This window comes from Chinchilla lanigera, unplaced genomic scaffold, assembly GCF_000276665.1.
Source record: "Chinchilla lanigera isolate Chin_1 unplaced genomic scaffold, ChiLan1.0 scaffold00038, whole genome shotgun sequence".
Lineage (NCBI taxonomy): Eukaryota > Metazoa > Chordata > Mammalia > Rodentia > Chinchillidae > Chinchilla > Chinchilla lanigera.
This window is the reverse complement of record NW_004955439.1, coordinates 10,647,904-10,663,233: the sequence shown is the minus strand read 5'-3', so window position 1 is coordinate 10,663,233 and position 15,330 is coordinate 10,647,904. Positions and strand designations below refer to the sequence as shown.

The 15,330-nt window shown below is 46.3% G+C and overlaps 1 protein-coding gene across 3 annotated transcripts in view; it reads left to right on the top strand.

Moving 5' to 3' along the window:
- Positions 1 to 15,330, top strand: part of Plekhg1 (pleckstrin homology domain containing, family G (with RhoGef domain) member 1) — a 119,371-nt gene that overhangs the window by 92,581 nt on the left and 11,460 nt on the right. For all 3 annotated transcript variants that reach the window (XM_013517387.1, XM_013517388.1, XM_005390587.2), the window contains exons 8-14: positions 214 to 396; positions 471 to 566; positions 676 to 762; positions 5,587 to 5,620; positions 7,637 to 7,732; positions 9,392 to 9,430; positions 11,033 to 11,055. In XM_013517387.1, the coding sequence (XP_013372841.1) occupies positions 214 to 396; positions 471 to 566; positions 676 to 762; positions 5,587 to 5,620; positions 7,637 to 7,732; positions 9,392 to 9,430; positions 11,033 to 11,055 (558 nt within the window). The remainder of the gene's footprint in view (positions 1 to 213; positions 397 to 470; positions 567 to 675; positions 763 to 5,586; positions 5,621 to 7,636; positions 7,733 to 9,391; positions 9,431 to 11,032; positions 11,056 to 15,330) is intronic.

Below are 15,330 nucleotides of genomic sequence, written 5' to 3'. Positions count from 1 at the left end.
CTGATGGTACCGGCCACAGCACAGCCATTATTGAGGAATGGCAATAAATAATTGGCCACTCGGCTGCTAACAGTTTGATTCATGACACCACTTGTGCACAGCAGATTTATATTCTAGGCTATAGTCACCACTCCTGGGGCCCAAGAGAGGGCCACCAGGTCCTGGATCCTGGCTTCTCGCCTCCGTTTGACCTGGGGACCCTCCCTTTCCCAGGAGATACAGAGCTTGCTGACGAACTGGAAAGGGCCCGACCTGACCAGCTACGGGGAACTGGTGCTAGAAGGGACCTTCCGCCTCCAGCGGGCCAAGAATGAGCGGACACTCTTCCTTCTGGACAAGCTGCTCCTCATCACCAAGAAGAGGGAGGACACGTTTACATACAAAGCACACATCCTGGTAGGTGGCAAGGCCAGGGGTCCCCTGCTGTGGCTCCCCGGGGCTTGCCTCACCTCTGTGCTCCCCCTGTCCAGTGTGGCAACCTCATGCTGGTGGAGGTGATCCCCAAGGAGCCGCTTAGCTTCAGCGTCTTCCACTACAAGAACCCCAAGGTGCAGCACACCGTTCAGGTGAGAGGGGCCTGGTGGAGAAGGGCGAGGCCATGTGCGTGTCTCCCAGCTTATCAGAGGCTGAAGGGGCGCAGTGGTCCAGCGTCTGAGCGCCCCAATCTGCCCCTAGGCGAAATCCCAGCAGGACAAGCGCCTCTGGATTCTGCACCTGAAGAGGCTGATCCTGGAGAACCACGCAGCCAAGATTCCGGCCAAGGTAAGAGAAGGGGAGGGTTGCACAGTTGGCCGTGGTGCTCAGAGGTGGCCTGCTGGGCCGCAGGGTGAGGCTTCAGAACTGCATTTGAGAGGTCGCATGGGGTCAGTTACACCTGCCATTTATATCAAAGAGAGTCATGTGTGGTGGGCTCTGTGGGGTGTGAGTATGGTTATTATTTTTCCTTTGGTGATTGAAAGAAGAAAAAATAAAGGAAAGGACTATAAGGAAACTTCCAGAAACTAGTAGAGGCTGGGTGTGACATCACACACCTGTAATCCCAGCACTCAGGAGGCTGAGGCAGGAGGATCAGGACTTTGAGTCCAGGTGGGGCTACATAGAAAGACTGACTCAAAAAAAAAAACAAAAAACACAAACGGAAAATAGAGGATGAGAAATAAGCAAAGGGGACCCAAGAACCTGCCAAGCAGGAGGCTGTGAGGGGACACCCGCGACAGAGCCAGGCCTGACCACAAAGGAGTTCATGGCTGAGGCAGCTGCCCTGAACCCCCAATGATTTGCTCAACACGGTGACGTCCCAGTGCTGCAAGCTAGGTGTCCTGGAAGGACACAGCGTTCAGCTGAATGTGGGAGGAAGGAAAATGCCTTTTACTTGATTCTTGAAGGATGAGGGATGTTTTCATTAGTGGGGGGGGGGGGAGAAACTGAGGCTGAGAGAACAGGGTAAACAAAAACAGAGGCATGAATTCAGGGAGCACCCTTTCCCCTAGTGCCCGGGGGTCCTGGGGAGATGGGCAGAAGGGGTACAGGGGTTGGAGCGAGACTGGGAAGAGAGACAGAGAGGGAGAGCACTGTCCCAGGAGCCACAGCGGCAGAGAAGAGGATTTCGCAGGCCACCTGCGTGGGGAGGGGCTCCCAGAGGCTGAGGAGGAGGCTGGAACCGGTTTGATGGGGGTCCAGCGGTGGGCGGGCGGGGCCTGTGCAGGTGGAAATTCAGGTTCTGGAAGCCAAAGATCGGAAGAGACAGTAATGGAATCCCTGCGGTTTGACAGCTCGGCCCCCAAGAATGTGAAGGGAAAGGCGGACCCGGCAGCCCCAGCCAGGGACCCGCAGGAGGAGGGCCCCGGGGAGCGCCCAGAGGGGGCGAGGAGGTGGTGAGACAGCCAGGGGACGAGGGGCCGAGGAAGGGCCAGCGTCGCAGGCGGGGAGGAAGGCGGCCCTGCTGAGGTCCGCAGAGATCCCACCACCCGGCAGATCAGGTCGCGGTGGGTAGAAGAGCAGGGGAAGTGGAGACCAACTTGCTGCAGACTCTTTTTTTCTTTGCACAAAGTTCAAAAAAGAAAAATGGTGATGGTTTGGGGAGAGACCCCATCAAAGCAAGCTTTTCTTTGGTAAAAACTAGCACTTGGGTCCCTGGGCCGTCGGGGGAGGCGGGGGCAGGAGGCCCGGAGGCTGTGTGTCGGGGGAGGAGCAGGCCGCGGGCCAGGGCGGAGTAGGCAGGGGCCTTGGAGAGGGATGGACGTCTTCCCAAAGGACATGGAGGGGGACCAGGGGGCCCGGGCAGTCTTGGAGTCACCCATGGCACCTGCGGGCCGCAGCAGGAGCGGGTGAGCTCCTGCGGGAAAGTGGGCAGGTTCAGAACCACTGCAGAAGAAAAGGGATTCCTCGCCAGTGGTGACTAGAACCCTCCATGAGAAGCCCAGGGACCCAGCCGAGGCCCCACGCACTGGGCAGCGCTGGGTGGGAGACTGGCAGGGTCTCCCAGGTCGGGGACAGCAGGGCTGGGTCCCCGGGGCCCAGGAGGATGGTGCTGCAGACAGCTGCCTGATTGCCAAGTCGGTGGGGAGGAGACAGCTGGGGAAAGACGGCAGAGGAACAGGTGATCAGAGAGCCGGTGGCCCCGGACGCAGGCAGGGGGCGGCTGGCGCTCCGCGGTGGGCGGGCGTGGGGTCGTCGCAGGACCAGGACTGGGTGGCGGGACAGGAGGACTGGGCGGCCTGGCACGGGACAGCGTGCTGCCCTCTGTTCTGAAAAGCTTTTGAGGCCGGAGCCCAGGAGCCGCCCGCGATGGTTAGGCACTCAGGAAGTGAGTGCGCCCAGGTGTGCCGGAGGGAAGCCAGTGCCACTCAGGCGGGCGGGGCGGGGCGGGGCGGCTGCAAGGTCGCACCTGAGCGGCCACCGCGTTTCTTCAGGGCCTGGGCCTCCGGATGCCCTCTTCGGCAAGGCAGCCGCCTTGGCTGTGCCCCGCCCACTGTTTATGTGTCTCCTAGGAAAATCGAAATTGTTTAAACAGGCTCTGAAAGGCAATACGGACCGTGACCAAGCCCGACCAGCGATATCCCTGCGCTTCCCCCCGACCCCGCACCAGGTGGGGGGGTTCTACTGGCCGCTTCCTCGCTGTCCCCGCAGCTCCTGCAGCTCTGCAGAAGTCTGCTTCTCACCCGAGCTGCTGACCCGCTGAGAATCTAAACACTGATCTTGAAGCGACGATGTGTGCACGAGCTAAGGACTTCGCGCTTGTACTTCACCCTCAGGAAAACATCCTACCAGTTCTTGTTCTTCCCATTTCAGATAAATAAAAAGAGGGTTCCGAGATAAAAAATCAGTTGCCCACGTTTAACTAGGACACAGTGAACCAAATTCAAACCCAGGTCCGTCTGGCTTCAAAGAGCCCCTTAATTACTTTGTCCCTGATACTGATGAGAACACACAGTATTTAACTCCTTATCTGCTATCATTTCCTGTCTTATTTAAGAAAAATTCTTCAGTTGAGCTTTTTATACATCCTTGAGCAATATTATTTCTAAAATTATTGAAGTTATCTAGACATTTCTTTCTATAAAATCAAAGAAATGCGTAAGAAGACATTTTCAAGATCAGAAACAGTATCACAGGGCTAATGATGTTTTCGCTCCAGTTCCTCCCACCCTGCCCGGGTCTTTAACCCCACGACGGTCCTTGGCTGCCATCTAGTGGAATATGTGGGGAAATAGTACTTTTTTAGATTAAATTTTAAAATTTAGGGAAAAAAATTACAAGATTATAGATAACGGGTTTATAGGATTATAGACACCAGCAAATTTCTTCAAGCTAGCCACATTTCCACATGTATGATAGGTAAACTGAATTTTTGTCCAAATTAATTGAGAGTAAGGCCAAGGTAAATTTTTTTTGCAGTTTATACGTTAACGTGAGTCTAGAAACATGCGTCCCAGAAATTGAGCTATCACTTGTGTTTAAAATTAATTCCAATAGTAATCTCAAATTCTGTGTAGAAATATTAGTGTAAAAAATCTAAGTAGTTTTTTTTTTTCAAAATTAAGCTGGCTATGTGGAGGCCTCCCCACACACGCACATAAAATTGAGTATGATTGCCACTCCGCCTAAATACACAGTGTAATATTAAGACTGCAGCAAAGGAGGAGTGGAATTATTTTTAAAGCTATTTTTGGCATAGTGTTAGTGGCTTACGTGTAATGACTACTGCCCTTAACTGTGGCTCTGAAGCGGTAGGAAAGGCTACACAGGCTGGTTCTTCTTTGAATGCTTAGGCAAAATGATTGGTTAGGATAATCAATTTACGTGTTTATAAACCGCTAAATATAAAGAACACGTGGAGCCGGGGGTATAGCCCAGGGACACAGCACCTGCCTGGCAAGCACAAGGTCCTCAGTTTGATTCCTGGTACAAAAAAAAAAAAAAAAAAGAAAAGAAAAAGAACACATGGAAACGATAAGAACAATTAAAATAAGCCCCAAGCACTGGGCCTCCAAAGAGGGGCTTTCAGTGGGGAGAACAGTGAGCACGAAGAGGCACTGGGGGGGGGCAGCTAATCAGGACCGCCCGTCACTGGAGGCTAATGGCAGCGCTGACCGCAGGACCTGTTGTCCTGCCTTAGAGTTGAGCAGGCGAAGTGATGCACCCCTGACTCTGCCAGAGCTGGGATTACAGACAGTGCCCCACAGAGCCCTGTGCCACACGGTGACTCCTCTTGCCCTGCGAGAGACCCTGGGGCACCCGAAGAGATGGGAGGTGCAGGGGCGCGGGGAACAGGGTAAGTCAGCAGATGGGCACCACACGGCTCTCGGGAGAAGGCAAGCAATGGCCGTAAACGCCCAGCAGCTGTTTGCCAACCCCCTTGGCGGTGCAGTCCTTGGGTTCCACATCCGCAGTTTCGGCCAAGAGCAGGTCAGAGATATTACGGGGAAAGCACTGAGTCAGCCTGCGCCGAGCTTGTGCAGACTCCTGTCTTGTCATTGCTCCTGCTCTCCTGCGCTGGGCATTCTGAGCTATCGAGAAATGAGTCAGAGTCCACAAGCAGATTGTGTGGGTTATATGCAAATGCCGTGCCTCTTTTATAAGAGCATCCACGGGTTTTGGTATCCTTTGCAGAGAGTAGGGGTGATCCTGGGACCAGCCCCCCATAAATATAGAGGGAAGATTGTAGAACCCCCCTCGAAAGACATGGAGCGGGTGGGCAGGGTAGATGCTAGGCTCCATGCCTTGAGCTTGCGAGTCATGCACGATGGTCAGGCACCAGGGTGCGACACTGCTTCCTAAGCTTCCCAGGGGCTCCTGATCAGCAGCCAGGCTCAGGCCAGCCTCTCTCCCCATCTCCCTCTTTCTGCCAGGGTCGGATAGGGTACATTCTTAGCTCTGGCGCACCAGCTGGGCAACACCTATTACCCCTGTGAAGACACGCATCTGTTCGGATCCCCGGACCTATGTACTACAGCCTAAAGGAAACACTGGGTGTTGAAAAGTTTTAAAAAGTCCATTTAGTCTGGGTAAGATCTGTGTCAGGATTGGTAGTTTTAAAAAAGAAAAGTAATAGTTGCAATTATAGCTGCACTTCCTCTCTTTCAGGCCAAGCAAGCAATACTTGAAATGGATGCCATTCGTAAGTTTTGTTTCCTTACCCTGATTTGAACTGTTATTGCCTCCTTGTACTGTATCTGTCACATTTCCTGTCTTAAAATTCATCACGTCAGTCAGTTGTAAGAAAATGAAAGCTCTCTACTCACTGCTTTATCAAACAGAGCAGAAGTTATAATCCCCTACAGATACCACACTGAGCTGTTTTTATATTGACTCTCCTGGTGTATGGGTGAGTCGCTGGGTGGCTGGCCGCATGTCTGGTTTTCTGCAGCAGCTGACAATGTCAGATGAACCTCTAGCGTCCACTCTGCCTCCCACCTCCTCCACCACCAAAAAGCCAGGCTCCACAACGGGTCTCTGTTTCATCCTAGCCCCTAAATACCGTGTCAGTTATCAGCAAGAACCCTCATAATGTGATACTTGCTGTTTTTCTGATGCAGACAAAATTCTAAAGATCACAACCACCCCACATTTAGGACTGTACATCTAAATTTACAAAAGCAGTCAGAGAATAGACATGTCAGGTCCTTCTTATTAAATAAGACCCTGTTCACTACCACTCCTAACATCTTTGTTACTCCTCAGATTTGAGAACAAAAAGAAAAAAGCAATAGTTTTAAACACTCATGACCAGATCTGCTGGAAACTTATTTAAAACACTTCTACCCAGGCATGGTGTCACATGCCTATAACCTCAGCTCTCTGGGAGGCTGAGACAGGTGGACTACAAGTTCAAGGCCAGTGTGGGCAACTCAGCTTACTTTCTAAAGCTTTTTTAAAAAATGAAAATTAATTAAAATACTTCTCCTTTAAACCTATCAAAATACTTACCATGAAGGAATCTTTTCTCAAGTGCATACACTGATTCCTTGCCCTCCAGCCTGCCATGGTCAGCCCTCCAGGAGAAAAAAGAAACATCAGGGAGATGACATAAGCGCATCGTCCTGCCACTGTAGCTGTGGCTCCAGGTTCCCATCCAGCAAATATGAGAAGCTGCTCAGTGATCCCTGCCAGAGGGCGAGTCTGTGTGCTCTAAACCCCATTTATTCCTTGAAAGTCGCCTTAAGATTTTTAAAGAGCTGTCTGGAGAGATTTGGTCATGGATGGGCAGATGCACATTAGGAGCAAGATGGAAGAAGACACAGATCTAGAGAAGTCAGCGGCCTTCGGGGCCAGCTGCACTCCACAAAATGATCTACTTATGGCCAGGCTCTGAGCAAGCACTTGAGACCGAGTGCCCCAGATTGTTTCACGTGTCTCTCTTGCCCAGGCTGAACCCAGGGCAGCCGTGCTGGAGGCAGGCACCTTCTGGAGGCTTACACCTGGCTCAGCTGTGCAGCCGCAGTGCCCTCACTCGGGTACCAAGGCCTGACACAGAGCTCACTGTGTGTGGTCTTTAGGGTCTGAACTCAAGACTCCTGTGAAGAACCTTAACCATAACCTGAGAAGCATCAGTGTACGGCTGTGTCCTCAGAGTGCTGGCCCTGAGCCTTCAGGGTGCAGGTGACCGCTAGACAGGCCCCTCACATTGGCATTAGATCAAAATGCCTTCGTCCAAAGTCTGTGCAGCTGAGGTGGAGTAGAAAGATATGAATTCAATGAAACTGAACAAAAGCTCCTTTCCTGGTAAGAGAGTCTAAGGATTTCATCAGATGCATAAAGGGCTAATGTCTAGGAACATATTAAGAGCAACTATGCTGAAGGACACCTGCCACGGAGACATACATGGAGCTGTCTTTCTAGGAAGCCAAAGCTGGGGGTTGACAGCTCCTTCTGCTAAGGATGGAAACAGAAGGCCATGCGGGAGGGGAAGAAGGGGCGAGAGAAGGAGGCAGGACAGGGGCTCAGGGACCTCACCCGCACACTACTGGAAGCCCAGAGTCCTGAACAGTTTTGAGATACAGTCAACACCAGTTGTGGTAGTGGTAGAATAGATCCATGTCTGATGCAAAAGAATAAATACAGCGATATCTAAAATAAGCTCTGGCCATTTTCCCAGAAGCCCTCACCCTGACTTGTGCTGTGGTCATCTTTGCAGACCATCCAGGCTTCTGTTACAGCCCCGAGGGGGAGACGAAAACGCTCTGCGGCTCCAAAGACGGTGCCACGCCGTATCGGCTGAGAAGAAAGTCTGGTAAATGGGACACAGTGATGACAGTGTGATACTATGGGCACTGGAAGTGAGAGTCACTTTCAGGACAGAGAGATATTTTCTGTCTGGTTTTTGCTCTTACTGCTGGTCTGAGTACATACGAGGCTGCTTTGACACAAAACTTTCCAGCCTTTGTTTTAAACTCTTTTTCTACTTAACTCTCTCTTCCCATTTAATGCTGCCTTTCCCATGGGTAGAAAACATATCCATCAACTAATTTTGCTTCCTCCAGCATCTGACCATGGGCATGCAGTTAGGCAAACCCTATCTGCAACTGCTAATTAATATCATGTCCTATGGATGACACACACAAAGGATTATTCACACCTCAGACCAGCATGCACATTTGCTACAGCAGACTCCAGGAAGCATTGTCCTACCCTTGGATCTTGATTCTACTGGAATCAGTATTTATTAAGCACCTATTTTACGCCTTGCTGAGGATAAGAATAAATAATGTGGGTGATTCCTGTTTGCAGAGAGCTCAGTGTGGGAGACAGAACGTGGGAATAAATACCAGTTTGTGTGATGGTGCTGTGGCAGAGGTGGGATGCAAGGAAGGGGGAACTGATAACCTAGGAAAGAGAGAGAAGCCTTCATGGTGTAAAGGACCAGGTATCCAGTAGTCCTCCAGTGCGCTGGAGATGAGAGGCCAAGGGGACTGAATTACAGTGCCGAGGCCCTGAGACTTCCACCAGCACAACTGAGGCCAGGCAGCGCCTACTGCCAGCCGTGTATACCGGCTGCGAGCTGGGGAGCCGGAGTTGGACAGGGGCGGACACAGTGGAGGATGAGATGGAGACAAGCAGACAGAAGCTTGACCCTGAAGGCCTAGCTGGCCAGGCAGAGGGTTTGAACTTGGCAATCCATGAAGGAGTGGAAGCAATGAGCTATGAGAATTGTCTTTAGAGAAAGAACTCAGACTGTATGTGGGGAATGGGGAGGCAGGGAGGACAGGAGGGAGGCTGCCGTGCTAGTCTGAGGGAGAGACGATGCAGGCTTAGCTTCAAAGAGTGGCTACCGGGATGAAGCATTATTGGGAGCCCCCAAAACTGTGATGGATTAAAGCAGGAGAATTTCAGAATATTGTCCTGATCACTATCTTGGGAGAGAAAGGTCAATAAGAACCCAGAAGGAAATACAGATGAAGGAGCAGATTAGGGAAGAGGACGGTGAACTGCAATTGGACGCATAGTTTGTTGAGTCAGAAGCTTGGGACACAAGGGCCAGGGGTATAGCTCAGTAGTACAGTGCCTGTCTGGCAAGTGCAAGGTCCTGAGTTCGAATCTTAGTACCAAAAAAAAAAAATGCAGAAGAAAAAGCTTGAGATAGGCATGTGACACAGTATATAAAATTCAAAGTTACTACCTTAGAGGAAAGGAAGTTGCTTTAGTGGTTGATAGGTTAGCAAAGTAGTGTTTTGCCTTTCTGTTATGTGACTTCTGATTCCTTAACATTTATCCTATCCTTCTGACAGAGTGAATTTCTTGTCTCTAAATATTTCTGAGCAATGGGCAGTGGAATTTAAGTAAATTTGATAAGAAATTTCTAGAGCTCATTTAATTTAACATAACTAGTAATTTATAAAGGAAAAATTTTTATTTGGTTCTGCAACTCATGCTGACTCTGTTTTCCTCCCAGAACCTTCCTCGAGATCACATAAAGTTTTGAAGACCAGTGGTAAGTACCTAAGTACCTTTCCGCTCTCGTTCCTGTGCATTCCGAGTGAAAGCATACACACACAAAAAAGTATCAGATGAATTATAGCTTCACAGATTTAAGGATCAGCTCACAGAAAGACAAACTTCTATAAGCAAAATAGTCTCATTTTAATATGGGAACGAAGGGCGCTCAGCACATACACTGAAATATGACGAATGGTGCAAATTGTGTGCAACATATCTGACAGGCATAAAAAATTAATGCTTCTATTATGTAAAGATGTTCCATACTACAAATAGAAGAGTTAAAGACCTGTTTAATGTATGTATACATGATACACACACACATGTATTATATATACACACATATGCACACACATCGACATACATACAAACACACAGATTTATACACACAAGTACATTTGGAGAGCTTTAGAAAAGAAACAAAGTGCCAATAAAATTTTAAAACGGTCACCGATGTTTATCATTTTAAAAAGCTTCTATTTAAATAATATACATGGATGGGGAAAGCTAGGAGCTTGGCCAAAGACACAGAAAAACAGGCCCTACAGAACTACTGCGGGTGGGTACGTTTGTGAACCTGTCAGGAATAAAGCTCAGTGATGCCCATTTAAATTTGCCCTTGACCCAACATATCACCATTAGGCCTTTATAGAAGTTCTCACCCCACACAGGTATGGACAGACCTATGTATGTGTGCAGTCTTTGAAGCATTTGTAGTAGAACACTACAATGCCAATTGTAAAATGCCAATCTAGTGACAAACAGTTAAATAAATTGTGGTATATCCATACATATAAAGGAATATTATGCAGCATTGAAAAGAACAAAGTACATTTCTATCTACTGACAAGAGTGTCCCTAAATGTATAGGCAAAAATGTAGTATTGTCTATGGGAGGCTTATTTAAATAACAACCGCTGTGCATCACAGGGATGAGTATAGTGCATTTGGGAGCCAGAAAGACAAACCACTGTTAGCAGTGGTTACCCTAGGGGAAGATGTGTATAGGAAGAGAAGTGCTTTATTTTATTCCATAATTAAACAGCTTGTAAAGACAAGACACACATAATCAGGATATCTGTAATGGTGTAAAGCATATGACTGTAAGCCCGTGTCTACAATTCCACTGGCAATATTCCTCAGCCCAGGGTGCAGGAGCTCCTGTTGATCACGGCTGTTGTATCATTCAGTTAAAATCCATACAGTGTCTGAAAATCCACAGGAGCATTCTCTTATCCTCATGAGGGTTTTATGGCCAACGTGAGCATTTTTCTTGCAGGTAGTACATATTTTTTGTTTGGAAGTTTTTAAAACTTTGTACCATACAGTGGATCATTGCTCTCAGGGACCCCAAGACTCAGATGATACCCCATAACTGTACTAGAGGTGAAGATATGTAACTGGGACAAGGGGAAGGCAGTTTTGAAGATTAGGTTTAAAGGGTCCAGACTTCTCTTGGTTTTTAATTATTACCAATAAGTTTCTAAGTCCTATAAAAAAATTAGTGCTTATTTATATATGAATGCTTATTATATATATACATTTCTGTATGTACATTTTCATTCTCAAGCTTGAAAAAAAATCTTTTGTTTTTCAGAAACAGTGCAAGACATCCAAAAGGTAAGCATTGCCGCGTTTCTTTTCCCAAGTTGAAGTGGGCACTGTCTGTCTCAGTGGTCTCCCTTGACAGCACGTCTCACTCCAGCTGCACTTTCATTGTCAACAGTGACCTTACACTGTGGCAATTTTATGTTGTACATTTTATGTTTGTTTCACATTTTTTATAATTTACATTTCATTTAAAGGAGGGCCTAACCTTATCAACTGCCTTCCTCCTCTTTGTCCCTCTGAACTGAAGTAACCTTGCATTCATCCCTCTGCCCTGCCGCACCTGAGGAGCTCTATCCTCGCCTTAGGAAGCACAGTACTAGGGGGATGCAGCTCACCTTGTCCAGAGAAGATACAGCGCTTAAGCACAGCTCCCTTCACAAAGCATTAGCCTCAGTCCCAAGGACGAGGTGCTCCTTCTAAGAATATGGGCCTCAGGCAAGCATGATAACGTGGGCCTGGAGTCCAGCTACTTAGAAGGCTGAGGCAGGAGCATTGTTTGAGTCCAGGAGTCCAAAACCAGCCTGGGCAACATAGCAAGACCTGGTCTCAAAAAAAAAAAAAAATTACAAGGAGGAATATATTCCTACTGCTATCAGAGGTGTGATGATATATGATATAGTCAAACTTTGCCATGCAAATTACAGGTTTTTTACTCCTATAAAAGGCTAGATGAATGGGCAGAAGAATGCTGTCTTAGCTGGGGATGCAGTTCAGTGATGGAGTACTTTTCTACCATGCCTAAGTCCTAGGTTCAATCCCCAACACTGAAAAAAAAAAAAACTTGTCCTTTTGGGAGATATAATCCAAATTCATTACCTGCAAAGAGCAGGAATTGCGTCCCGACCCATGTCCTGATTCTTCCAGTATGGCTGCTGACCAGTTGGCTTAATTAAGCATCCTTGGAAAACTAACTGTGGCTTTTTGTTTAATGTTCCGTGTCTACAAGGCTCTGAATCTCTCTCTCTATAATTTCACTTATGCCAGCGCTTACCACAGGGCTGCAGTGGCCCTGTTGATAAAGGGTGCATCTTTCCAATAAACCAGTAAAATGTGTAAATATCAGCACAGTCTTATGTTAAAGTGATTTTTATTGCTCAAGGCACCTATTTTTTCAGGTAGTATATGTTTTTCTTTGGAAGCTTTTGAAACATATAAATGTTAATTTATTGTCCTGAAATATGGTATAAGACTTTGATTTTGTAGTCTTTGTTTTCATAAATGGGGTCATTGCAGAAGTTGCCTGTCATGGCTTATCTCTGGATGTCCCTCCACAGTCTCATGTTCTGTGGCAGTTTTCAGAGCTGGCTGGATCTAGGGCATGTGATACTAGGATTAAAGGCATGTGGTACTAAATTAGTCCACTGACTGGAATTAGTATAGTTCTGGGTGTGGAAAATGGATGCCCCGCCCTGGGTGCAGGTGCTGCCAATCAAGAGAGAGAGGAAAGGCAGGCTGCTGCTTGCTGCTCACTGCATTCTGCCTGCCATGAACTGTTTCTCCTCTTTGATGCCCCTCTTCTATGCTGCCCTGCCCTGGAGCCCACCAAGTATGGACTGAAACCTCTGCAAACTATGAGCTAAAATAAGCCTTTCCTCTAACTTGTAGGTGTCAGGTATTTTGTCTCAGCAATAAGAAATTAACCAAGTGCCCTGCTTTCTAAGGTAGCCAAAGTAGGATCATGGCACCAAGACCTTTTCAGTGAGAAATGAACTTTTGTTTGTCTTTTTGGGACAGGGTCTCACGATGCAATTTAGGCTGTCCGTGAACTCACTTTGTAGCCCAGGCTGGCCTCAAACTTGCAACGGTCCTCCTGCCTCAGCCTCCTGAGTGCTAGGATTATAGACATGCACTGCCAAGCCTGACTGAAGTAAATTTTAGAGCTCCAACATTAAGTACTTCCTGAAACTTCCTACAAGAGCACTCAAACCAGGCCCCTATCAGAAGTAACTAAGCCTCCTAAAATTAGAATACAAGAAAGAAAACACCCATGAGCTCTTTTCAGTGGCAAAATGCTATCTCCTAACAGTAATGTCCTGAATGTATAGTAAATGCAAGGACAGGAAATTTACTCACAATTAAATAGCTTATTATAGGAAATATTCCTTAGTAATAACTTAATATTTCTCCCAGAATATATATTCTAAAGGGGTGTGTGTGTGTTGGGTTAAACTTGTATATCGGTCCTGATTAAGACATAGATTCCAATGCATTTCTGCCATTTATAAACTGTATGACTATAGGTGCTGCTTAACCTTACCAGGTCTTAGCTCTCCAATTTATGCAATTGTTATGAAAATTAAACATGATATGTTTTTAAAGTGCTTAACATGTAATTGGCACAAAGCAAGTGTTCCATAAATGATAGCTATTATCAAATTATTAAGTAGTGATAATGCTGAGAGTGTAGAAAAGCAGAAAACCGTTCACCTTGGTTTTGGTCAACTTGAGGTGTCTAAATTACTACATCCTTCTATGTTGTGACCCATCATATATTGATTATGTCTTAATCTTAGAGTTTCATCAGTTCTCCTAATGATTCACTGAATGTAAATACCCAGCTTCCAAAATACTGCCATGATCATTCCAAGAGTATTTAATTTAAAAATAAACTTCAGTGTTAACAGTCCAGTTTTCCAGAACATCTGGGAATTTCCTGTGATGAAAGATCTTAAGAACAATTACTTTGGGTGTTGTGACAAACACAAAATTTTTTAGTTATACCTGTGGTGTTTTGTAATAACTTAACCAGTGACTGTTCACTCACTTTACTTTACTGAAAGTAGTGATGGGGTATTAGCCCTCACTGGTGTGATCAAATACCTGAGAAAAACAATTTAAAGGAGGGAAGGTTTATTCTTGACTCATGGTTTCAGACCGTGCTCAGCCAGCTCCTTGCTTTCAGCCCTGTGGGGAGGCAGAAACATCCCGGCAGAAGGGTGAAACCTGTTCACCTCATGTTGGGTAGCAAACAGCAAGCAAGGGGAGGAGCCAAGAACCAGACTGTCCCTAAGGCCACGCCCTCATGACTCACTTCCTCCAACTAAGCCCCGCCTCCTAATATCCCGTTGGTCCACTGATGATCATATTGACAATCAAGGTTAACTGGCATAGCATATACCAATATTTTTATAAACATTACACCAGCATAGTCTGAGTAAGGCAAAGGGATGAGATACTAAAAGATGGAAGGAAATGATATATAAAGGCAATAACTTTTTTACAAGAATTGTATGTGATATGTGAGTGAAAAAAAGAACAAAATATAAAATGATTAATTCTTTTAGGCTTCAATAGAAACATAGCACTTAGGGTGAAATTTTGTTTTTACCCTCTCATTTCTTCCTTTCTTAGTAGATATGGCAAGTGATGAAAAATTCTTGCAAATTTAATATCTGCATAGGCTGTCATGATGTTTTGATCAGAAAATATATCCTGGGTACAAACCAGTTTGAACAAGGCTTAACCCTTTCAATTCTTTGAAGTTAATCTTTCTATGTACAAAATAGTATCACAGTAATCCACTCCATCAAAAAAGTTTCCATGTTATAAATAAATAATACTTCATTGTATCCTTTGCTTAGAAATCATTAACATCACTCATATTTTACTTCCTACCAGGCCATTAAATGTTACTTAACAAAATATATTTTGAAGGGAAGCAAAATAACAGTGCTCAGCAATGGATTAAATTAAACCCTGGACCGGAGATATAACTCAGCAGCTCAAACACCAGCCTGGCAAGTGCAAGGTCCTGAGTTTGATTCCCAGTACCAAAAAAAATTAAATTACAACCCTACAACAAAGGCTCTTCCTAGAATCTATAAAGTGAGGTAATGTTGGTCAGGCTTATAAGGGGTTGGCTGCTTTGAGGGATAACTTGGGGTTTATAGCCAGGTTGGGTTGCCCAGCAGGGACTCCTGGCATACAGGAGACCATGACAAGACTCCTGTGAGTCAAACACTCCTTAATAAATCTCACATACAAACTAGACACCATGGCCCTTGACACCTACATATATTCATTCATACAATCAATATTTGGCCAAATATACATCACTTTGAAGTATCTAAGAGTTGTCTGTATTTAGTTGATATCCTGCTTCAGGGCAACAGTGGTAGAGTCAGACCTGGATTTGAGTCCTAGCCCTACTCCCAAACAGGTAGAGCAAGTTACTGAATCTTTAGGAAACCACATTTCCTTACTATACAGAGTCCATCAAAAAAGATGTATACATCAGGAAAAGAAAAATTGTATAAATATTGTAATACTATATTTATGGGGACA